The sequence below is a fragment of the Chrysemys picta genome, chromosome 4 (genome assembly GCF_011386835.1).
Source record: "Chrysemys picta bellii isolate R12L10 chromosome 4, ASM1138683v2, whole genome shotgun sequence".
Classification (NCBI taxonomy): domain Eukaryota; kingdom Metazoa; phylum Chordata; order Testudines; family Emydidae; genus Chrysemys; species Chrysemys picta.
In genome coordinates, this window is record NC_088794.1 from 135,683,756 (window position 1) to 135,709,732 (window position 25,977).

Below are 25,977 nucleotides of genomic sequence, written 5' to 3' on the forward strand. Positions count from 1 at the left end.
GAGAATTAGTGAATTATGACCATAATTACAGTGGATACAAAATAAAAGTGAAGGTGAGATCTAGGACACTAGGTATTGTAACAAACTGAGGAAAAACTGAAAGAAACCAGCTTGTATGTAACTGCTGTTGTTTGACATCATTTTTACAAAATTATGGACTTATGCACTGATACATGTTCAAGAATCTAAAAAGTACAATCAGTGTTTTATGTATGTATATCACTCCTGAGGGTATTCTGTGCCCCAAAATTAAAAATTCTGCACACAATATTTTAAAATTCTGTAAATTTTATTTGTCAAATAAATGTGGAGGCTCCAGCATGGCACTGGGGAGCATAGGCCACTGGCTGCACCAAGGTTGGCAATTGCTGTACAGCTCTTCCCGGGGACACAGACTCAGTGATGAGGCTGTACCTAACCCTGACACAGCGCAAGGACAGGGTACCCCAGGGCCCTGCCCCTCTGTGCCAGGTGCACCGGGTGTGGGCAGGCAGGCTCAGCCCAGCAGGATCCAAGTGTGGAGGGGCTTAGTGTGGGTTGAGAGGGTTCTGTGTGGGGCAATCTGAGTACGGGTGGCTCAGTGAGGGATCTAGGTGGGGGGATCTGGATGTACAGGGGCTTGTTGGGGGGGTTCTGGGTGCAACGGTATGCCTCTGCGGGGGGTTCTAGGTGAAGGTGGTTGGAGCACAGCGGGGCGGGGGGGAGGGCGTCTGGGTGTGTGGGGGATAGAGCTTGCTGTTGGGGGTCCAGATGCTGGAGGAGTGGGGTTCAGTAGGGTGGGGATCCAGGTGCAGGTGGCTGGTCAGGGTAGTTCAGGTTCAGGGGGAGTGGGGCTCGTCGGGTGCGTGCGGGTGTTCTGGTGCCAGGGTGTGTGTGTGTATGCGTGCGTGCATGCAAGGCTCGTTGGGAGGGTATGGGTATAAGGGGGTCTGCAAGCACGGGGGTTGGGTGGATGAGGGAGCAGCTCCCTGTACAGTGATCCTTCCCCCTGCACCTGAGGAGCAATGGGTGCAGGAAGTGCAGGGGGAGAGTTTGCAGAGCTTCCAACAGCCAGGGGAGAAATCTGGAGGGATGGGTCTGACGCAGCCCGGGTTGCCGTGCAAGGGAAGAGGAAGTCCCCCTCCTCTCCAGCCTAGCTGGGACTAGCAGCTGAGCCTGGCACTGGGTAGGAGCTACCAACTGGGTCTTCCCCGGTCCTTTACCCTACCCCACAGTAATTTACCTCTCTGCCAGCTGCCCTGGGCACTCAAAACATACTGCTGGGGAGGGTTGCATGACCGCTCTTGTGGCTTCCCTTTGCTTTCCCATCAGAAAGTCCTTTTTCTGCAGGGAAGCAGAGAAATTTGCGGGGGACACTAATTCTGCGCATGCATAGTGGTGCAGAATTCCTGCAGGAGTAACTGTGTGTGTGTGTTCGTGTTTCTCTCTCTCTCTCTCTCTCTTATATATATCCCATAGTGCTTGTAGCACTTGTATCTCAAAACATACAACTTGACTAAACCTTATAATAGCTATGATTTCATTGTTAACTGTGTACATGCAATAGATAAGCTGTTTGGAAAAAGGTTCACTGATGATTTGATTTGACAAAACATTTCGCATATTTACTCAACTTTTTCAGAATATACTAGAATGAGAAATTCCAAAGCATTAAATACATGAAAAACTGTCTAATTTAAATCTCTAATTTTACATAATCTTTTCATAGTAATAAGCATAAAGCATGGGCTTTTCTAAAGTGTGTAAGGTGGAGATGAGGTGCCCAATTCTTTGACTTTCAAAATCTAGAACTTTTAAAAATTGTTTCTCTTCTGCAAGTAGGGCCCATGTGCCAAATCCTGCAGTCTTTACTTGGACAAAATTGCCATGGGAGTTTTCTAAGTGAACAAAACAGAATTTGTTGCTTAATGAATAGTAATTGTTATACATGGCAAAGATTCATTTTGATAGATGCGTTTCAGCCTTAAGGAAACAGTGTAGCTACCACTACACTGGTCTACAATTTTTGAGAAGTCGTCTGCTTCAGAGATAAAATGTGCTATTTATTATGTATTTTGATGTGCTGAATTCAAATATGACAATTAAAACAACTGATTGGCTACTGTTTCTAAGATATTTAAGTTTTTACATTTTATGTCTATGTATATTGTGTAGATAGTAGAGTTTTAATCATAAATTGTAAACCTAGGTCTTTTCATGTGTTTATGGTTGCTTTACATGATAATATTTCACCTGTTCAGTTTATGTAACTCTTTAAATATCAGCAAAAGGGTTATATAAATAAAATTTATTATGAAACAAAAGGCAAAAAACTATTATGTAAATCGTTTAGTCCTATTCAGTGTCTACTCGGCGCTTCTTGGCTTGTCTCTTGTATTCATTAAATGGAGCATCTCTTGTCACTGTCCAGCAATAGTCTGCAAGCATTGATGGGCTCCATTTGCCCTGATAGCGTTTCTCCATTGTTGCAATGTCCTGGTGAAATCGCTCACCGTACTCGTCGCTCACTGCTCCGTGGTTCGGTGGAAAACAAATCTAGATGAGAGTGCAAAAAATGTATCTTTAGTGACATGTTGCAACCAAAGCTTTTGTATGCTTTGAGGAGGTTTTCCACCAACTACCTGTAGTTGTCTGCCTTCCAAGAAAATGTATTGCCACTAACTGGAAGGCTTTCCATGCCGTCTTTTCCTTGCCACGCAGTGCATGGTCAAATGCGTCATCTCGAAGAAGTTCACGAATCTGAGGACCAACAAAGACACCTTCCTTTATCTTAGCTTCACTTAACCTTGGAAATTTTCCACGGAGATACTTGAAAGCTGCTTGTGTTTTGTCAATGGCCTTGACAAAGTTCTTCATCAGACCCAGCTTGATGTGTAAGGGTGGTAACAAAATCTTCCTTGATTCAACAAGTGGTGGATGCTGAACACTTTTCCTCCCAGGCTCCAATGACTGTCGGAGTGGCCAATCTTTCTTGATGTAGTGGGAATCCCTTGCACGACTATCCCATTCGCAGAGAAAACAGCAGTACTTTGTGTATCCAGTCTGCAGACCAAGCAAGAGAGCAACAACCTTCAAATCGCCACAAAGCTGCCACTGATGTTGGTCATAGTTTATGCACCTCAAAAGTTGTTTCATGTTGTCATAGGTTTCCTTCATATGGACTGCATGACCAACTGGAATTGATGGCAAAACATTGCCATTATGCAGTAAAACAGCTTTAAGACTCGTCTTCGATGAATCACTGAACAGTCTCCACACATCTGGATCGTGAACGATGTTGAGGGCTGCCATCACACCATCGATGTTGTTGCAGGCTACAAGATCACCTTCCATGAAGAAGAATGGGACAAGATCCTTCAGTTCACCTTGTGTTATGAGGTGTGGTTCAGAGGAGGAGAATGGGAGAAAATGTGGGTCCTGTGACATTGATGGTTCAGGACGAGAAGTTTCATCCTCTTCCTCGTCTGACTCAAGCGAGAATGATTCTGGTGCATCAGGAACCGGCAGTCCTCCTCCGTGGGGTACTGGGCGTATAGCTGATGGAATGTTTGGATAATGCACAGTCCACTTTTTCTTCTTTGACACACCTTTCCCAACTGGAGGCACCATGCAGAAGTAACAATTGGTATGATCTGTTGGCTCTCTCCAAATCATTGGCACTGCAAAAGGCATAAATTTCCTTTTCCTGTTCAACCACTGGCGAAGATTTGTTGCACAAGTGTTGCAGCATATGTGTGGGGCCCACCTCTTGTCCTGATCTCCAATTTTGCAGCCAAAATAAAGGTAATAGGCTTTCTTAACCATAGTGGTTATACTACGCTTTTGTGATGCAAAAGTCACTTCAACAAAAACATAGCATAAGTTATCTGCACTGTTCACACAAGTTTGAGGCATCTCTGCTCACTTTGGCTAAACAGAAATGTGTCCCTTTGCAAAATCAAACACTGACAAATAAGAGAGCACGACACTGTATGATTTCTAGAGCTGATATAGGGCAATTTGTTCAGCAGAGTGATGTAAGCTTCGTTATGATTGCATCATCCATGACTTCTAGGAATAACATGATGCAATTCACATCATGTATGACGCAATACCAGCTTCAGATTGCATCATTCATTGTTTTGCCTAAAAAGCAAGTACTGTCCAAACCCAGTCATAGATTTATTCATAGATCCAGTCAAAGATGTATTTTAGTCATTTCTGGTTTAAATTGAGATCCCTTCCCTTTATAACTCACTTATCCTCCGCCATTCCCAAGTCAAGGGTCGTATATACTGACCCAATAGCATATCTTGAAAACTAGAGCCAATCAACAATTTTAAGCATCATTTTCGTTCTCAGTGACCCAGAATTAGTAAAGTTTGACTACATTTATTTCAGAAGCATTTTGGCTGTAGAGCAGTGCTATTCTTTTATTGAGAATCTATGTGCATATTACAATTAAGTGTGTGGGTCTGGGTGTGAAATTTTACATGAACTGTCTTTTTCTCCAAGGTGATCTAAAGGGATTGACTTTTATATAGTTTTTAAAAAACAAAGGATAAAAACATTTTGTGTGTGTGTCTTTGCAAGTCATCTTTAAATGGTAGTGTTCATGTTTAGGGGATAAACTAACATTTGTTATTTGTCTGTTTAATATATGTACATTTCAGATTTAAAGCACAAACTGGAATCTCTTGAACAAAATTTAGTGCAGTTCAGAATGCATGTTTTTTCCCCCTTAAATGCAGGCAATCAAAATTACATTGTTGTGATGTGACTAACTGTGCACTGTAATGTCCCTGAAACCTTGTGATTGAGCTAAGAGATGATAAATCATCTTGTCTCAGCATTCAGAGGAGTTATTCTTTGAGACAGCTGTTTAGAATGTTAGTGAATATTTATATACCTCATAAAATATTCAGTACCTTTTATGTCTGGTGCAGACATAGAGCTACCCTCGTTCAAATCACTGCCTATTCCTCTAATTTATTTATAGCCAATATATCAAGGTTATTTGACCCTTTTTATAAGGGTCTGGAGTGGGGCTATAAAATTATTATAGAATGGCAATCAGAAGTTTTGCATTATGAGTGATAAATAGTTCTTGCAGTCTTCTAGCACAACATAGACTGGAACTAGTTGTGTTCACTAGACTGTATTTCAAATATCAGCACACTTTTACAAGGACAGTAAACTTCCCCCACCCCCAGGTCTCTTAATTGTGCTTGTGAGTAGTAGTTCACTTGTGTGTCAGCCAGCTGTTTTGCTAGATCAGGGGTTCTCAAACTTCATTGCACCGTGACCCCTTCTGACAAGAAAAATTACTACACGACCCCAGGAGTGGGGACTGAAGCCCAAGCCCGCTGCCCCGCACAGGGCAGAAGCCCTCGAAGCCCCTGGGTGATGGGGCTTGGGCTTTGGTTTCAGCCCTGGGCCCCAGCAAGTCTAACACCAGCCTTGGCGACCCCATTAAAACAGGATCAGGACCCACTCTGGGGTCCCGACCCACAGTTTGAGAACCCCTGCACTAGACCCACCTACTGCACTTCTGAGAGCAAAAATACAACAAACCAGGTCTGCCATAGCAGTAGCAGGCTAATTCAGTTAATCTAAAAGTCAAGCAATATTTAATTAGTATATTTTGGATGATTGTTTTATGAATATAGTTCTCAGTAAAAACTTTACAATTTCATTTCTTTTACCTGTTTGTGATATGGACACATTATTTATTGTCAATATGTATGTCTATGATGTAGGGAATTTCTAAATTTAACTTCATAGTTGTGTTCCCCCTTATTAACTTTTAAACATAACCTTTTTAACTAGTGAGAGAGAGAAAATATTCAGATCAAAATGAACTTGTCAGGAGGGGCAAAGTGTAAGTAGATTTGACTCCTCTGGTCCTGGCTACTTACTGAATGGTGAATTGGGATAGCCCCAAATCTGCATAAATATATTGTCAAGCTTAGCTATTCAAAATTAGAAAAGTGTTAAATTTAGCCAGAGTCTGACAATTATTTGATCACTCAAACAATGCAGATTGTATGTACAATAACTTCCCAGTTTATTTATCTCTTCATGCACAAATAAAGTGACGATATAACATTGTAGAAGCAGTTGCCTTCAAATGTTGTCTTCTCTGTGTAAGGAAACTTCACACTGGAAAAACACCAGTCTGGCTTTTCTAGAATCTATTAAAAAAGCATTTTTTGGCTGAAACTGGCCACTAAAATTTGCTTCAGATTTAATGTTGCCCAATGAAATTTGCCATATTGCTCCATGATATAATGGCACTTCTTTTGGGGGGGTCGGTTGGGAGAGGAACAGCTTTACATATAATACTTGCACTTCCCACACAATCTTCATAGCCTATTTTACTAACTAAACTCCAAACCCAACCAAAGAACAGAACAACATAATTGACCCAAAAAAATCAAACCCGAAGATAATATGCATATTTAAAGATGAAACCTTAATTATATAGCAGTCCTTCCAGAATATATTATAATACAGATACTCATTCATTAAACTTAGATACCAGCAATATAATCCATAGTTTCCATATGATATCAAATATCTCTCTTTTGTCCTCTATTTTATAAATCATTCTCTCAAGCACTTTGCTTTTCAGGTTGAATTGTCTTGGCTAATTCTGACAGGATTTGTCTGTCTTTACTGTAGTTTCAAGGTTATTGTACACCTAAATGTCATTTAAGCGGCTATTCTCTTATACAGATCCACAGAGATGGAGTCTGTTCCTTTCCTGGCAGTAGACACACATTAGAATTCTGAATATTGACATTCACAATTGAGGAGATTCTGAATGCCTCCATTCTGCTGCTTTGTCTCCAGATTGTGGATTTGTCATGTTGCCTTCAGAAATCCCCCATTTCAACTCCTTGGGTTGGTAATTCACAGGTCATAGATCTCAGAATCTGGATTACATCTGTTAGTATTTGGTTTTAGAATCTGATTGCCTCCCTTTGAAGACCCCAGGATTGGAGCAAATGTAAAGTCAATAATATGTTTTTAGGATAATCAAAGTCCGGTCTGCAAGTCATGACTATGTTGTTTTAAATGTTTGTCTGCACTGAATTTAAAACTTAATTCTAAACATTCATCCCTTGTCTCCTGAGGGTTCCTGTTCAGGGTAGGTCAATTTACAAGCTGCTCTGTTGGACCAGATGCAGCTGCTGCTGGGTTCGACTCTCCTAATTACAACATTAATGTATTCTCTCAGAAATGTGTGCCAGTTTCTTCATTCTTTATCAACCCTTCTCCCCATAGTAACAAGTCACAGCATCCATTTTGCATCTCCGATTTAATTGAGCATACAAATTGTGTCCCATAAGAAAAACCCCGTTAAATGACACACACTATACAAACTAGTTAATTTATTTTTTCCACTCCAGGAGATTGACTATTTGCAGCGTGTCTCACTTTATAACAGATTTGTTATTTTTTCTTATATGGTACTGTTTTTATCAACAAATGACTATTCAGCTGTCTGTCTTCATTATCTGGAATCCAATTAACTTTTGCTGCAATGGTTAAAATGTACAGCTCAGCAAAAACATTCTCGTCTGTCAGTTTCCTGTTGCTGTCTGTTTCTGTTAGAGCACATTAGACTCACCACCCTTTTTCTGCAGAATATGGGGACATTTTTGTATGCAGTTTGCTTTTGAAAATTTCAGAAATAACCCAAACATCTGAAAAACACTTAATCTTTAAAATCAGGCTTTTCAGAGGGTCTCTAATGTGAAATGAAAATCTATAATGGCCAGATGTCTACTGCTATTTACCTTCATTTCCTTACTGACAAAAAGGATTAAATGTTTTTGCATTTAGCAGGGAAATGATTAATTTTGGGGAGAAAGGGAGCATGTCAAATTATAGGTGGGAGTGGGCAAAAAGAAAAATTGGGTACTGGTTTAATTGTAATCATTGATGGTAAAAACATGATACCTGTGAGGTTACAGTACAGTATTAGCTCTTTCATTGTTTGGAAAGTTTTTATATAAATTAAAACATTTCACAATTTCTCATATCTTTTCTTTCTGATGCATCTCTTTAAAATCTTATGCTAAATTAGTATTCACTTCATTTTAAAATAAAAGTTTTAAGAGTTTAACATAATTTTGACATACAAATAGAATATCTGAATGTGCTGGGTTTTTAAAAACATGATACTATGAGGCTGCTAGTTAACATCTTACTCTTTCTTTTGTTTATCAGTTGTTTCATGAAATAAAGCATCTTACTACAATAATCAGCAATTGATACGCTTATTTACTACACAGTGCTAAATAGATTTTAATATACAATATAGTCATTCAAACATAATGGCCAAGATTGTCTCAAGTTGAGCATCTTAAACTTGCCTAATGTTCAGAAGGCATGTGCTCAGCATTCTGGAATTCTAGGCCCCTCTTTAAATACTTCAAGTTAGGCACCCAAAGTCATTATTCACTTTTGAAAGTCTTGTTCAATATATTTTGAGAACTTTAGTTTTAAGCAGTATGTGTAACTGCCACCTACTTTGTAAAATCCTTCCCTGTATTGAAGTATGTTTGTTTGATTTAAGCTGTCATCCTTAGGATTTCTTAACTATTAGCAGAGGTTTGCTGAAGTAGAATGATGGTATTGGTTGGTATTCTTCCCCGCCTAGCTTCTACTATGCCAGTGTACCAGGGAGTACTAAACATACAAATGTCACCTTGCTAGCTGCAGAGGAACAATTTGTCTGTTCTACTGTTACATTAATTTAGAGTGAAGAGGTATACAGGACGTTTTGCTTAGGATCTGATTCTTAAAAGTGACAGGATGTCCTATGTCTTCTGTTGTTAATTCCACATCATGCTTTTGCTTCTCATTTTATTAACTGAAGATTTAACATCATATGAATCCCTTTTGCATTTTGTCACCTTTCTCTTACCTCTATGTAGTGTAAAATATTGCTTGTCACTATTCCTCTTAATTCCTTTTAACAGTGAACTCCTGAATTCCTTTAAATAATTGGGGCATTAAAGTATTTAGTAATACTAGTAATATAACAAAATGAAGAGGTGATTAGTCAGCTTCAAACATTGTAATATAGAAGTGCTTTCTTACAAAATATGGAAACTGTTAGGCCTTTTTTAAATAGGAAATTTAAAAACAGTTTCATCTCACAATTAGATGTGCCAACAGTTTCAGATCCATATGTACCTTGAGGTTACTACTACTTTGACTAGACTAGAATTATAAACCTAGGCTAATCTTAGAGTCCTGCTTTTGTTTTATGATGTAAAGGGATTGTACTGTTCCTGGCTGCTGGGAGGGAGGGTGTTCTTCCTCCTTTCTTCTCCCCTCTCAGTAATGAAAGAGAATTCTGGTGGTCAGTCAGCCACCTTCATGGACAAATGCAATTCCTGTGTTTCACTGATTGTATGTTTATGGAAATAAGTTGTGACTGATTCTGGTCCTGCATCACAGCTTCTATATGAAGTTGAAAAGTAGCCACAATGGACTGGGGAGAATCCTCCAACATAGAGCTGGCAGATGTGGCCCCATACTGCCTCTCTTTATGAACCGCAGCATAGAGGAAATGGTGGGGTTGGTAGTTGTACTTAACACCACAGGGATTTTGGGCTCTAGTACATGAACAGCTGTGAATGAAGGGGTGGTTGTAAAATAGAGCAGCCCCTGTGCTGTTCTAACTTATGTCAGGGACCATGAGAGAGAGACAGGTGATTTAAAGGAGAGAGAGCACAGAATCTGTCCTCTTATTGGGTGCTAGCTGGAAATTCTTCTACCATGTATTGATATATTTTTGGTTTTCAGTTCTTTTGCTTATGTAAGTATCTTAATATAAACTTTGGACAGAGATAAAATGTTGAGAACTTTTGTTATTCAATGACAACATTTAGAAATAGTGCATGAAGTATGCTATATACAGTACATACACACAAATATATTTTGAATAAACATCTATTCATGATTAACTTAAATTTAAAATGCACATGTATGCAGGCTTTATTAAAACTAAAACATTAATATTCAGTTGATTATTTTATTTTTGTATTTGTTGTTCACTGTTGTACTTTTTCATTACAGAATGTATGACAATATGTCCACAATGGTGTATCTAAAGGAAGAGAAGTTGGAGAAGCTTACTCAAGATGAAATAATTTCTAAAACTAAGCAGGTGATTCAGGGACTAGAGGCACTGAAGAATGAACACAATTCCATTTTGCAGAGCTTACTTGAGACACTGAAATGTTTGAAGAAAGATGATGAAACTAATCTGGTGGAAGAAAAATCAAACATGATTCGAAAGTCGCTGGAAATGTTGGAACTTGGACTTAGTGAAGCACAGGTAAAATTGAAGCAGGGGATATCATTTCAAGCTGTAACTGCAGTTATGATATGAAAGCAAATGCAAGCTTATATCTCTTTGGACTGTGCTTTAGTTAGAGGTGTAGAATTGAACACTTGGATATCAATTCTTAGACTTGCACAGAACTTATTAAAAATTAGCAGCGTCAGTTTGCGTTCAGAAGTTTTTTAAACCTGATTATAGCTTATAGGGAAGTAGGTTTATATAACTATATAGAGCAGGGGTCAGCAACCTACGGCACGCGTGCCAAACACGGCACGCGAGCCAATTCTGAGTGGCACGCAGCTACCTACCGTGGTCCCAGCCCCACTCAGCCCCCCCGCCCACCGCTCTCCCCTGCGGGGGCAGGAGACAGAAACTTGGTTCTGTGGCAGCCAAGCTTCCCTCCTCCCCTGCTTCTTCCCCCAGAGTGATGCTTTCCTGCCCCTCCTCCTCCTCTCCTTCCCTGCGCCAATCAGCTGATGGCCCTAGCGAGGGGGAGGGGGAAGAGCGGCAGCATGCACACAGCTCCGTAGAGGACGCAGAGAGAGGTAGGGACGGAGCCTGGGGGAAGGGGGTGGAACAGGGCATATCCCTTCCAGCCCCCTGCCATGAGCCGCTCAGGGCAGGGGGCTGGGAGCACCCCCACGAGCCGAGCACCCCAGCCCTGTGCCCTGCACCCTCACACACCCCCAGCCCTCTGCCCTGAACCCCCTACGCCCCAATACACCCCCAGCCTTCTGCCCTGCACCCCCCCACACCCCCAGCCCTCTGCCCTGACCTTTGAACCCCCCCACACACCTAGTCTTCTGCCCTGCACCCCCCCACACCTCAGCCCTCTGCCATGATCCCTGAAGATAATACTCATTTTGCTAAAGGAGTAATCTAATTTCTCCTTTCACTTTCCCACTTTCACCAAACTTTCTCAAGAGAGTAAGTTTACAGAAGGCTTCAATTCATTGTAGTATGTTATAAATCTGATGGCTACAGGCACTGTGAATAAACTGGGCAACATTTTTGCCTGGCTTTCCCAAATATACTTGAAATTTTGCATGTACACCTGGTTACGTGCAGGTGAGGTAATTACTTAGCCATTTTTTGCACGTGTAAAATACAGGTAAGCTTGGAAAGGCCTGCTGAAAATTTGATCTTCTATGTAGATGGATTGGTATGTGTAAATATAAATATGAGCCTGAAATTGATAGTTGTTTCCTGAAAGTTTATTCAACATATGAATACATTTACCCTAAAGGTATCCTTTAAAGAACGATACTATCTTCTGAAAAAATGAAATTTTAGTTAACATGAATCTTGCATATAAAAATATTCAGGTTCTGAGATGCTCAAAGCTAACTTTAAGAGAAACCTTTTTATGAAATCAAGGAAAGTGAGAACATAATCAGGGTGGCAAACCCCTTCTCTGTGTATAGCCAAATAAGCTCTTTAATTATATGTAAGCCAGGTTTACAGAAGTGAAGGCCATAAACTGCCTGTGATCCATACCAGTTTTCACACTGCTATCAGTGGGAGATTTGCATAAACAATGAGGGTAGAATATGGTCCTTACATAGTAGTTAGTAAAATTACTTTTTAATCCTGAGGGCATTCTGCGCCAAAAAACTTAAAATTCTGTGCACAATATCTTAAAATTCTGTAAATTTTTTTTTTTTTTGGTCAAATAAATGTGGAGGCTCGAGCATGGCATTGGGGAGCACAGGCCACCGGCTGCACAGAGGTGGGAGATCACTCTGCAGCTCCTCCCCACCCCGCGGGGCATGGACTAAGCGGTGAGGCTGCACCCAACCCTGACAGAGCACAAGGACTGGGCCTGCCCCCAAAACACCCCAGAGCCTGCCCCTCCACGCCAGGTGCACCAGGTGTGAGCCGGCAGGCTCAGCCCAGCAGGATCCAAGTGTGGAGGGGCTTAGTGTGGTGGTGGGGGGGGGCGAGGGGAGGAATCCAGGTGTGGGTTGAGAGGTTCTGTGGGTGGCTCAGTGGGAAATCTGGGTGTAGGGGAGATCTGGATGCACGGGCTTGTTGTGGGGTTCTGGGATTCTGCAGGAGGGGTCCAGGTGAAGGTGGTTGGGGCTCAGCAAGAGTGTGGGAGGATAGAATTTGGTATGGGGGGTTCAGTGGGGGGGTCCAGATGCTGGGAGAGTGGGGCTCGGTGGGGTGGGGGATCTGAGTGTGGGTGGCTCATTGGGCTGGTCCATGTGCAGAGGGAGTGGGGCTCATTGGCGGGGGGGGGTTGAGGCTTGTCGGGAGGGTCTGGGCATGAGGGGGTGTGGATGCATGGGGGTTAGGCAGATGAGGGAGCATCTCCCCATACAGTGATCCCTTCCTCTGCAGCTGAGGAGTGATGGTTTGTAGGAAGTGGGTGGTGGGGTAGTTTCCTGCAGCCTGGAGGGAAATCTGGGGTGGGTCTGACTCAGCCCTGAATGCCGTGCAGGGGAAGAGGAAGTCCTGTTTTCCCAGCCCAGCCAGGACTAGCAGCTGAGCCTGGCTCAGAGTAGGAGCCACCAGCTGGATCTTCCCCAGTCTTGCCCCGTGCCCTACAGCAATTTACCTCTCTGCTGGCTGCCCTGGGCACCCAAAACATATTGCTTGTGAGGGTCGCATGACTGCTCTTGTGGCTTCTCTTTGCTTCCCCGTCAGAAAGTCATTTTTCTGTGGGGAAGCAAAGAAATCTGCGGGGGACATGAATTCTGCACATGTGCAGTGGCGCAGAATTTCCCTAGGTGTAACTTTTGCATTTAGCATCATTAATGAGAAAAAACAATACAGGAGGTTTTTAGATAGCCACTGCTCTTTGTCCTTTGTTGGGTATATGTGTGTGCAATTACCTGTCTTGTATGAACAGTTGTAATTGGACACAATTGTATGTGCAGGTCAGATGTACAATTGCACACCTTAGATTATTTGAATCCTATAATTATTTCCCCTTGAAGCATTATTAGGCTGGAGAATTAATACCCTATTGAGATGAATATGGACAGTTCATAAACCTACCATCTCAGACAGTTTGAAATAGGTGCTCAACTACTGCTCTATTTTGGGTTACATTTGGAAGGTTTCGTTGCACCGTAAGGGCTAGAAACTTAACACATATATTAAAATGGAAGCTTATATTCTACAGAATGTGAATTTTTCATGGAGGCTGAATAACATAAGCAATTAGGATTTAACGTTTGCATTTCACTTTCCGGTTTGCAACCTTGCAGTTGCATTTACGTAGGTTTTTGCATATATGTTAGGTTCTGTGTGATCTTTGTCCAGCTATGCCAGAAGGATAGGAGACTTGATGATGTGATTTAATTAGGCCACAACTTTATTCCTAAATGTCTGGGAATCCTGGCAGAAAAAACTGCAGTGCAGGTAATTCCCAAATCATTTACATATATGCGGGGGGCTGCTGTCAGCACTCCTTTTTTTTACTCATTCTGGTACACAGCCAACCTGCTGCTGGGACCTCACCATCACCCCCTCAAATGAGAGTTAAGAGGGCTATTGAGGAGAGAGGTCGATTCTCTGCTATACCTGTCAGAGGAGCCCTGAAAACCCCTGATCACCTTATCCCTGCCTTACGGAATACCTGCACTGGGCATCCACCCCAAGCGTACATAATAAGTTGCAACATCATAGCCGAATCTCCGTTCCATATATTTTGCCCCAACTAAGCTCCCAACCCATTGTGGGGAATGTGGAACCCTCCCCCTCCTCATGTTAGCCAATCTGGTGGGGGGTCAGAAGGATGGGAAAGAATTTTTCCCCTCACCAAGAAAGGAGCAACTAACATAATGGCCACAGTGGATCATGACTAAGGCAGCTAGTTTGTCACGGATTCTGTGACCTTCCATGACCACTGTGACTTCTGCAGCAGCTGGTGCGTCTGCCTGGGGGGACACCTGAGCAGCTCAGGCAGCCCCTGGGCCAGTCACACCAGGCGGTGCTGGGGCAGACTCAGGCCATCACCCCCCCTCCCAGCAGCAGCAGGAGTTTGGGTATGGGAGGGGGTAGCGGGCATGGGATGGGGTGAAGGCTCTGGGTGGCGCTTACCTCAGGGGGCTCCCTGAAAGCGGTGACATGCCCCTCCCTCAGCTCCTAGCTGGAGACATGGCCAGGCAGCTTTGCACGCTGCCTAGGTGCCGGGGTGGGGGGGATGTCGCTGCTTCCAGGGAGGCACAGAGCCAGGTAGGGAGCCCTCCCCGGGGCGCCCCCGAGCACCTGGGCCTACACCCCCCCCCCCCAAGCACCCGTGGCAGAGTGTCCCCCTCCACGCCCGAGCATCCACAGGCCCCCCCCCCCCCCCCCCCCAAGATTTAGTCAGGGATATATAGTAGAAGTCATGGGTAGGTCACAGACTGTGAATTTTTGTTTACTGCCCATGACCTGTCTTTGACTTTTACTAAAAATACCCATGACTAAAATGTAGCCGTAACCATGTCAAAACCTGGTATTTTAACTATTTCCAAGGGTGGCAGGTGTGTGCTGCTCTGCCTTGTTCAGGTAAAAGAGCGTTTTTCCTGCACCAGCGTGGACATAAATTGTCCCCCTTTTCTTCTGGTCACCTGGTGGAGATGGTTCAGTGTCCGCGTGCTGAATCTGCCATAACAAGTAATTCTGTGGCTGTGTAGCCCTTAAAGGGGCCACATACCATTTCTGACAAGACGGAAAACAGCCTGTATTACTTCACGTGTGGAGAGGTCATTCCCAGCTATCAAAGTACATTACTATAAACAGCAGTCAAGGTAGCAAACATATATAAGCTGCTGTATGTTACATCAATAAAAGCAATCACAGCACAGCATAGGGGTAAGAATTTCTTCAGATTAGTCTCAGCTGAGCAGGTAGCAAATATGGCAGAAGTAGAGCGAAATCAACAACCAAATGGAAATTATGAAAGGGGCCAGACAAACATTAACAGATTTCACAAGTGCAATGGTATCTATGCATGAAAAGCCTTATATGTTAATACTAAAGGAATTCATTGTACAGGAAGAATGTCTTGTAATATTTCGTGCTTTTTAGGTAATGATGGCCTTGTCAAATCACTTAAATGCAGTGGAATCAGAGAAGCAGAAATTGCGTGCTCAGGTTCGCCGGCTATGCCAGGAAAATCAGTGGTTGCGTGATGAACTAGCCAGTACTCAACAGAAATTACAGAAGAGTGAACAGTCTGTGGCTCAGCTGGAAGAAGAAAAGAAACACTTGGAATTCATGAATCAGTTAAAAAAATATGATGATGATATTTCTCCATCAGTAAGTAGATGTGCATTCAAAAGCATTGTTTCTTTTTGTTAGTAAGCTGCCAAGGAGCTTTTTATTCCAGATATGAATTTTTAGCCGTTGAAACAGGCATTTCATACATAGATTTTAATTTGTTTATAGACAGGCACATTAGGAGATTGATTTCTTCATACACCTCTACCCTGATATAACGCTGTCCTCGGGAGCCAAAAAATCTTACCGCGTTATAGGTGAAATCGCATTATATCGAACTTGCTTTGATCCGCCAGAGTGCGCAGCCCCGTCCCCCCAGAGCACTGCTTTACCACATTATATCCAAATTCATGTTCTATCGGATCACGTTATATCTGGGTAGAGGTGTATATTTATATTGTCCTAATCTTATGTAGTTTATACAGTCACACAATAGAGAACTGCTTCCAAGAATCTTTATCTCAGGAAGACATATATTTTACAGATGATGGAGTAACTACACTGTAGACTTGAGGGGGTAAAAGTCCAGCATATAGTAAAACACTTATACCTAGCAACACACTAGCTTAAAAATTTACTTCGAAAATTATCTTCAGAAAGCCATAAAATGTCTGTTTTTAAAGCCCACAATAAAAGGAGAATTGAGGATAAGATGTGTAAATTGATATAAAAGGAAACTGCATTATTTGGAGCAGTCTGGAAAATGATTTTGACCTAGATAGTGGTCTCACTATTTTTTATTATTTAATATTTATATTGGCACTAGAGGCTTTAGTCAGGAAAGGGGCCCCATAGTATTAGGCATTGTGAAAACACAGACACAGTCCCTACACTTCCAGTTTAAGAAGGGAAGTGACATATGAAGGGTCGGGAAAATAGGAGTGCAAGCAAATATGTACAGTTTTCATATACATATGTATACCCTTGCAAAAGTGATTTTCATAATTTTAAATAAAGTAAGTGCTTGGTAACCTATCTGCCCCTCAAGCCATCATTGGTTGATTTATGGGCATTATCACAGAAATAGATCTCATTTTGTAAGTTGTTACATTCCGGATGGTGTCTGTCTGTTTTATTTTCTTCTGACCTATTATTGCTACAGCGTAGGAGTGGCAAAATGCATGTGTTTAAACATGCTAACCAACTGCTAGACAAATCCTTTCTAGCACAATGTGAATACAGTGAATTGTTTTAGTCAGGTAGTCAGCTGCATGCAATGCAAGGAAATCTATAAAAGCTAAAAAAAAATTTTTTTTTTTTTGAGTCTTGGTACCTAATTATGTTCTTAAGAATATGGAATAGTACCTAAATAATTTAATAGGCTAAACAAGGAACTATAATCTTTAGGCAGGATAAAATATCCTAGCACCTCCATGCTTTGGAGCAAAAAACCTTAAAATTTGGCAGGCGCATAGTGTGAGGTCATTAGTGCCCCTTTTCCTGGCCTCACAAAAATCCACATAGATCTGACTTAAAAACCTCTGAAATAAGATTGCCAGTGCAAATTTAATTCAGCTGTCTTGTGCATATGCATTGAGATAGTCTTGCCCAGAATCACAAAGGACATCCTCGATGCATATCTTTAATGTTCTTTAATCATAGATTTTTATATATAATTGTATATAAAAGTTTTCAGTGATTTTAGATTTAATAATGTAACACTTTGCTTGGGACTGGGGTTTGTATAGGAAGACAAAGACACAGATTCTACCAAAGAACCTCTGGATGACCTTTTCCCCAATGATGAAGATGACCCAGGGCAAGGAAGTAAGTGAACTTCAGATTATATAATTAAAATATATTTCTGCAGAACAGAAGCTTGCTTTTATCTTCAGGGAAATAACCAATCATTAATTCCTAGAGTGCTCTGGTCCAGACACTGTGCAGCATAGACAACAAGGGCAATTGCAGCTTTTAGGATTTATTGTATGCAGTAAATTATGATATAATGAAGATAAAAATGTTTCCCTGATGCACTTTTCTGTACTTTCTTACTCCAGCACTGACTGAGTATGTTCATCCCTTCCAAAGGGTGGAAGACAGGAAAGCTGATTTATGAAGATGTTATTCCCACTACATAAAAAGGCTGGGCTAGTCTAAGCTGGTTTTGTTTTGTTTTTGTTTGTTTGTTTTTAAAAGCTTGTTAACTACCCCTGACCTCATTAGGAGCTAATTTCAATACAAAATTTAGGCAGTAGCTTGCTAACTTAGGCAGAGAAGCTTTAGATCCCAGTGTCAGGACCTGTTTCAGTCAACCTTGAGACTTGGTAGTCTGCCCAGGTAGGGGGTTCTATGATGACCTGTATGGTTAACTTCCCTGGGCAGGTTTCCATATGAGGCCTTGTCAGTTCTATTTTTGTCACTCATAAGGAACACGATTTATTGATTTATTTTGCAGTTAATATTCCTCCAGAGATGTTATCCTCGCAAGGCTGAAGGGTTGATGAGTTGGATGTGGTACACTTGAGTTACACCTTTATCATTATTTATGTTACCATAACAGCTAGGAGCTCCAGTTATGCACCAGGACTCCATTTCGCTATGTGTTTTATGAACATAGAACAAAAAAAGATGGTTCCTGCCCCCAAAGAGATTACACTTTTAAGTATAAGACAGGAAACAACAGATGGATACAGACAGACCATTGGGATAGGATAAGGAAACAAGACACTATTGGTCAGCCTATGGTGTCCACACACCAGTGGCCATTGGCAATTTTTTTTGTAGGCATCAAAGAAAAGGAGAGTTTTAAGGAGGATAATGAGGTAGCTTTGCAGATAATTACCAGGGAGCTTCTCCTAAGTCTGCAAGGCAGCATGGGAGAAAGCATGATGGTACTTGTTTGAAAATTCAGCAAGTGTGCAATGGAAACTGTCACCATAGGTCCAATAAGCATCTTAGTCAACCTCTAGATAATAAATGATAGATGATGGGTCTTAAAGGGCCTTGAAAGTGAAGACAAGTAGTTTGATCCAAAAAGGAAGGGGGAGCTAGTGGATGCAAAGAGACAGGTAACATAATTAAAGTGAGAGCTTAGGAAAACATAGACAACAAAAAAGCAACTGCAGCTTTTAGGATTTATTGTATGCAGTAAATTATGATCTAATGAAGATAAAAATGTTTCTCTGATGCGCTCTTCTGTCTTTGCAGCAGTGTTCTGAATGGATATGAGTAGGGCAAGACTGCATTGTAAAAGCCAAAGAAAAGCATGTGTGGTAGTAGAGATGTTATGCAGAAAGAAACAGTGAGATTTAGACATAATGTGGATTTGGAGATCTAGAAAGATCTGAGTCAAAGATAATGCCTGTGTTACAGGCTTGAGTGACAGTCAGAATGGTGGTGGTATACCCTGTGGGGGAACTCCGTTTTAGCCATATTTAGATTGAGATGACAGCTAGTTGTCCATGAGCCGATATTAGAGAGAGAGGCTGAGATTTTAGTTTGGACAGAAAGAAGCAGATCTGTAGTAGAGAGGTAGCTCTTTGAGACATCAGCATAGAGATGTAGTTGAATTTGTTTGTAGATGAGATTGCCCAGATATAAGGTGAGAGGCAGAAGAGGGGGGACCAGGACAAAACACTGTGGAATTCCCATAGAAAATTGGAGGCTGGGGGTGAGGAGGATCCTCTGAAGGAGCAGTAAGAGGTAGGAGAAGAACCAGGAGAGGCCAGAGTTACAGAAGCCAAGGAGAAGCATGGTCGATAGTGTAAAAGGCAACTGACACATCAAGGAAGATGAGGATGGAGTACCAGTTCAGAGCTTTGGCTAGGAAGAGGTCGTAAGACACTTTGGCAAGAGCAGTTTTAGTTGAGTCTAAGCCGCGGAAGCTGCATTGGAGAGGCTCTACTATGGAATTAGAGGAGTGGAACTCCAGGCAGCAATTGTAAACAGCATGCTCAATGAGTTTAGAGCTGAAAAGGAGATGGGGGTGGTAATTGGAGAGGCAATTGAGGTGAAGGTTGGGTTTTTTAAAGATAGGAGAGACTAACATATGTTTGCATTGTGAGGGGAAAGAGCAAGAGGCTTAATAAAGAGTAAGGGAAGGGATGAGTGGATGCAAGGGATTTCAGGAGATGGGATGGTGTTACTGGAGCAAGCGGAGGAGTTAGACAGGAACAGCAGATGATAAACTTCTGCATCTGTGACAGGAGAGAAGGAGGTAAGAGTTGTAGAAGGAGGATAGGGAAGGTCAAGTTGTAGTTTGTCAGCTTTCTTGTGGAAGAAATTGTCAAGGTCCTGTGCTGAGAGAGAAGAGTAAGATTTGAGGAGTGAGTCAAAGGTGGCAAAAAGTTTACTAGGATTAGGGGCATGGGATTCAATTAAGTTGAAGAAGTAGAGTTCTTTAACTAGGATGATGTCAGAAATGATGGAGGAGAGAACAAATTTGTAGTGGAGGAAGTCAGCCTAGTCATGGAATTTCTTCCAGAGAAGATCTGCAACGTGAGAGCAGGAGCAGAGGAAGTGCATGTTGGGGGTGAGCCAGGGCTGGGGATTAGCAGGGGGAGCCTTGTCATGGAAGACAGGGGCAAAAGAAGTAAGGGTGGAGGAGAGCGAAGCATGGAGATAATAATCAATCATATAAATGGAAGAAAGGGGGGCGAGGGGGCAGGGAGGAGAAGGCTGAGAGCAGATGACAGTTCTTCAGTGCTGATGGACTGGAAGGCAAAGAAAACCCAAGTGACAGGGTATTAGGAAGGGGATTAATGGGCGATGCAAAAAGAGACCAGGTGGTGGTCGCAGGAGAGGCGTCAACAACATAGGATCAGTGAGAGCAGAATGTTTGGTGAAGACGAAGTCAATTGAATGGCCATTTGGTGACTGGGAAAGTTGAACCAGAGTTTCAGGTCAAATGAAGAGGAGAGGGTGAGGCAATGCATAGCTACAGGATCAGATGAGTCATTAACATGGAAGATAAAGTCACCAAGAATGAGTGAGAGTATAAGGAGAGAAAGAACCAGGACTAAAAATCGGAGAGGAAGTCTGAGGGGGAGGAGTTAGGTAGATGAGAGGAGAAAAGATTGGGATGCTGTGTTGCTCAAAAGACAGAGTGGAAGAGAGTTGAAGAAGGGGGTTGGAAGAGGCAGAACTGGGAGAGGAGAAGCCACACACCCACCAGGGTTGGATCCAAGGTGGGGAGGGGAGTGTGGGGGAAGGAGAGGCCTTTGTAAGAGAGGGCAACTACAGAATCAGTGTAGGGATCCAGGTCTCTGAGAACCAGGAGCTAGAGGGAGCAAGATACGAAGTGGTTGTGGATCACTGAGATCTTTTTAGAGATGGAATGGGTGTTCCAGAGACAAAAAGAGGAGGGGAGGAGGTGGGGAAAATGGAGCAGGAGAGGTGGAAGGTTAGAAATGGTGACAGAATGGGTGGAGTTAGTGGGGGGGACAGGTGTGAGTGGTGAAGAGGTTGATGAGGAAGGGAATGCCAGGGTTGGGAGAAAGGTCACCAAAGATGAGGAGGTGGCAGTGGAGGATGTGTGGTTTGGATTTGTGATGGTGGGAGGAGAAGGGAGATTGGAATAGAGAGAGGAAAAGGTATAGTTAGTGGGAATTGTAGAGGGGTGAGGGGAATTGGAGCTAGTGTGAGGGGTAGAGGAGGGAGGAAGAGAAGAGATGATGTGATGCAAAATAGAAGAGAGATGTGTTGAGAACCATAGAAGAATGACAGGGGGATGAGGTGACAACAGAAAACCCAAACAGAGTTGAACAAATATTTTGAAGGCACGTTTGCACGTCCCCCTGCTAAGTGGCTGTGGTGGTTTCTCCCACCACAAAGGAGGGAGAGGAGTAGCCATCTGGGGTCCAGTGCTGGGATGATCTGGGCAGTGGAGGTGTGGGGGGGTGTTTCCTTGGTGCTGACAATCCTTATGTGGTAAAGTGTTGATTGTTAGGATTTGTTTACTGAAATACTGAAGCTTTACAAAATGTAAATCAACAAGAGTGTGAGATTTGTTCTATAAAATCTAAAAGAGAATTGCAATGGAGACCTGTTGGTGATAGTCACCTGAATCAAGTTTTTCTTCAGATGCAGCCATTGTGTGGGGCTTGAAAGAAATAGTAGAGAAAATCATTAAGATTTTATGTTGGGGTGAGGCTCATCTTCCAGGCTTCTTTGAAGTCAACATACTGGTAACACTAATGCTGAATTGCAGAGCCATACCCACAGCTGTCCAGTCCATCCACCATTTATTTGGTCAACAAAGAAGGAAGGGCAGTCTTTAGGTGACTCTTATGACCACCTGTCAAAAGGTGCTTGTGCTCTTTAGGCTCTGGTGATAGATGCCTGGTTTCATCCCTGGATAATCAACTAAGCCTACATCTTCCTCCCTATGCTAGGCAGGGTGTTGAACTTGCTAGAGAGATAGGGCAGGTCCACACTACATACCTATATCGATATGACATCGCTCAAGGATGTGAAAAATCCACATCCTTGAGCGATGTAATTATACCACCTAACCCCCCACGTACAGTGCTATGTCAGCGGGAGAGCCTCTCCTGTCAAAATAGCTACCACCTCTTTGGGAAGTGGATTAACTACGGTGATAGGAGAAGCTCTCCTGTCGGCATAGGAGCATCTTCATTAAAGTGCTACAGTGGCACTGCTACACTGGTGCAGCTGTAGCACTGTACATGAAGACAAGCCCATAGTCCTCATGGTTGTCAAGATGTAATTTGATGAAGACAAACCCAAAGGGGATGGGTGGGATGGGGCTAGAAGACAAAGGTTATAATTACAAGAACATACAGCTGGTTTATCATATGCATCTTGTTTATCACATCTTTGAAAGACAAAAATATCGTAATTATTTTTTTTTGCTTGTTTGGGTTATCTTAGAAATAGAGAAGGGAAAATACTAGTAGCTAAAGCAGTGGTTCTCAACCTGCGGCCTGTGGGCCGCTTGCAGCCCGATCAGCACACAGCTGCGGCCAATGTGACATCTTCAGGGCCATACAGGTAGTATTGGATATGGCCCACAATGGTAAATAAGTTGAGAACCACTGGAAAAGAGGGCAGTGGGCAGAAAGGGGAAGAGGATCAGAGTGTGAAGTATAATGGGCAAGAATTTGCAAATGTAACCACTGCAGATTGTTTTGAACTGAATGATTCCACAGTCATTAGAGTTTGCCAGGGCTGTGAAAGTGTCCCTTGTTTGGTAGGGGCAGAGGAGTGCAGAAAGCCAGGCTCTCACTGGTGGAGCTCCGGTCCTTTGCATTCAGTTTCTGGAATCCATGTGGTTCTGCATTGGAGGAGACCTTTATAGCCGTCACAGAAACTTGTGTGGAGAGGAAGGGGCAACAGGTTATTTCCTCCTGGTTCTGGGATGGAGATGCAGTTGTTGAGAGTTGGGGGTAGGGAACCAGGTGAGCAGATTTCAAAGGAGTAGCAAACAAAATGAAGAGGCTGGCTGTAAAGGCTTGCTTCCCTTTTCTCTTGCTGCTGCTGCTACCACTATTGGTGTCTCTTCTAGGGTAGCATAGTGCTTTTATAGGCCACCATGGGAAGAGTGGTTGGAGAGGAGGGCAGGACATGCTGGAGAGGAGGGCAGGGCATGTGGAAGAAGATGACTACTGAGACTTCATACTCCTGGAGCAAGGGGATAAAGGAGGAAAAGTAGACTAACTCTAGTCACCTTCCTGTGGCTGGCTAGTGTTGCTTGTCTTGCCCTATCCTTCCCCCTAGGTAACTGGGACCTTTAGTAGCTGTAACTGAGGGCAGAATTTGGCCCTAAAATTGGAGCTTTGTTAATAATTCAGTTGCTGTGTGAATCAGATTAGATCCCACTTCTCTCCCCATAGCTTTTATTGTCTCACAGGAGTAAAAAGTAGTAAAAATATGAACTTGTTCATAACTGGAGTTATACTGTATTATATTACCTGAATTCTCTTTATCCGAAAATCCTAGTTGTCCAAATCCACAATATGTCCCCCAGTTAGCCCTATGTTAATAACTTGCTAATAACTTCTTGGTTAGCTTGTTAGCACTAATCAACAGCTTTGTATTTGTATATTGGTTTTGAGTGGTTCCCTGTTGTTACTGAGACCTAATCCCATTTCATCAGCAACAACACCTTGTCAGGACGTATTAAATTGTTTAATTTGAATTAATCAGAATAAATGATGTCCACAATGGTTTTAATACAATTTTGGTGTTTTTAATTAACTCAATCACATTAACATTTTTTTACTCTTTATTGAAAGTACAAAGTATTAAGCAAACATCAGCATTACTCCCTTCCCTCTTGTATTTCTAGATCAGTATGAGATCAAAATAGCACTTTTGTTTATCCAAACTCCTAGTTTTCCGAAACTTTCAGATGTCCCCTAGGCCATTCGAATAAATGGGAGTGAACTATGTCGGTCGGAATACTGACCGGGAGAGGATCTGCTTAGTATGGGAGTGCCATTTTTTACAGTCATGTATCAGAACAGAACCACACTTTAAAACAATTAGATTAATTTTAGTGTCTAGTATCTGGGGAGTATGGATTTTTCTTTCAAAATGGTTTCAAATCGGTTGCCTTCTTTTTGCAGTCCAACAGCAGCATAGCAGTGCAGCAGCGGCTGCACAACAAGGGGGCTATGAAATTCCAGCAAGATTAAGGACTCTTCATAATCTGGTTATCCAGTATGCTTCCCAAGGTAGATATGAGGTTGCTGTACCCCTGTGTAAACAAGCACTTGAAGATCTGGAGAAGACTTCGGGTCATGATCATCCTGATGTTGCCACTATGCTAAACATACTTGCTTTGGTGTACAGGTTGGTATTCTGCTATACGTTTAAATTCTCCATTAACTAAACTTCTTTGTTTCTGTAAAGTTGACTAGAGGCCTTAATGCTGGGACTGCTATAAAAATGTTTTTGACAATTTTGTAGGTTCTAAATTTTTGATTTGTGGTATCACATGGGTACTTGACCTGGGGTGCTCTGTCACACCACAGTACACCAGGGTCTAGATGAGTTCCTGAATATCTTCCCATGCCTCAGTTTTTGGAATGCTATTATTCATTTTGAAACTTTACTATCCATCCATCCTAGATCATTGAGAAGACAGTCAGACAGCTACCTCTCGGTTTATGCTAATACTGTTGTAAATTGGATGGCAAGATGTACATATGCAGATAGTTCATTTCCAGTCCCTCAAAAAAACCTACTTTAATTGTAGTTTTTTGCACTTGGAAGTGAAGGACTGTGTCTGCATTTGATCCCTTCTCTTCTGTACTATAGCATTCCTATCCTGACACTGAAGTCCACTCCTGCTTTTGCAGTTCATTATCTTATAAGACTTTTATTTAAATGCTACTTCCTTTTTTTTGTGAAACAGAGTAAAGTGTTAATTATGGTTTTCTAAAATTTAGGGACCAGAACAAATACAAAGATGCAGCAAACCTCTTGAATGATGCCTTGGCTATTCGTGAAAAGACTTTGGGCAAAGATCATCCAGCGGTTTGTATATCTGATTTTCATATTTTTAGTTGTGTTTTTCACTGACACTTTTTTTTTTTCTTCCCCTGCCCAACTTATTCTAATATTAAACTCAACAGGAACATTTAAGATCTGGCTTGTCACTAAACAGGACAGGTAGGAGGCCACAATATAATATTCTGCATTCTTTTAATATTTAACTTGTCTTTGAGCATTTTATCCATTTCAAACTATTTCACCCAAAAATTACTCTGCCACATTTATTTGATTATGAATCAAGTTGCATGGTCTGTATGTGGAAAAAATTAATTTCTGAAGGAATATTTTAATTAGCTTATTTTAAACAATTCAGTTGCTGAATTAATGTAAAAATTGTACTTCTGATTTGTTTTATTGCCTCTGTTTTAAAATAAAACAGATAATTCCAATCAAGATGTTCGTGCTCAAGTCACTTTTAAAATTTAACTTGGTGATGTATTGCTTCATATAATCTATGTTACAGTGGGCAACTCTGTGAATCTGGATTTATGTAATATAGCTTTATTTCTGTGTTGTCCTATTTAGAGCAAATTTATACATTAATCACATTTCAACAGACTAACCAAATACATTTCACAGTTTGCTATGTCTTCTCATTTAAGAGTTATTTCTTAATGCAGTGATTTTGCCAGAGGTCTTCACTGTACATAGAGGATATGAATACAGCAGTCCATTGTAAATATATTTTAACTAGTTCATTCTTTCACTAGGTATTCACTTTATATATAATGTTTCTCTGCTGTTGACAGGTGGCAGCTACTTTAAACAATCTTGCAGTGCTTTATGGTAAACGAGGAAAGTACAAGGAGGCAGAACCTTTGTGTAAGAGAGCTTTGGAGATCAGAGAAAAGGTACAGAGTAAAAAACAGAAGCCTGACAATGGATTTTTATTTTTTGTAAATTTCAACTTCTGCTTTTTAGAAAAAACTCTCTCTCTCTCATATTTTGATTGGTTA

At 41.8% G+C, this 25,977-nt stretch overlaps 1 protein-coding gene across 11 annotated transcripts in view; it reads left to right on the forward strand.

The window, feature by feature from the left end:
* KLC1 (kinesin light chain 1) overlaps positions 1 to 25,977 on the forward strand; it is a 127,042-nt gene that overhangs the window by 20,083 nt on the left and 80,982 nt on the right. For all 11 annotated transcript variants that reach the window (XM_005285834.4, XM_005285831.5, XM_005285828.4 and 8 more), the window contains exons 2-7: positions 10,078 to 10,339; positions 15,368 to 15,598; positions 17,248 to 17,326; positions 24,091 to 24,316; positions 24,916 to 25,003; positions 25,771 to 25,872. In XM_005285834.4, the coding sequence (XP_005285891.1) occupies positions 10,079 to 10,339; positions 15,368 to 15,598; positions 17,248 to 17,326; positions 24,091 to 24,316; positions 24,916 to 25,003; positions 25,771 to 25,872 (987 nt within the window). In that variant the 5' untranslated portion in view covers position 10,078. The remainder of the gene's footprint in view (positions 1 to 10,077; positions 10,340 to 15,367; positions 15,599 to 17,247; positions 17,327 to 24,090; positions 24,317 to 24,915; positions 25,004 to 25,770; positions 25,873 to 25,977) is intronic.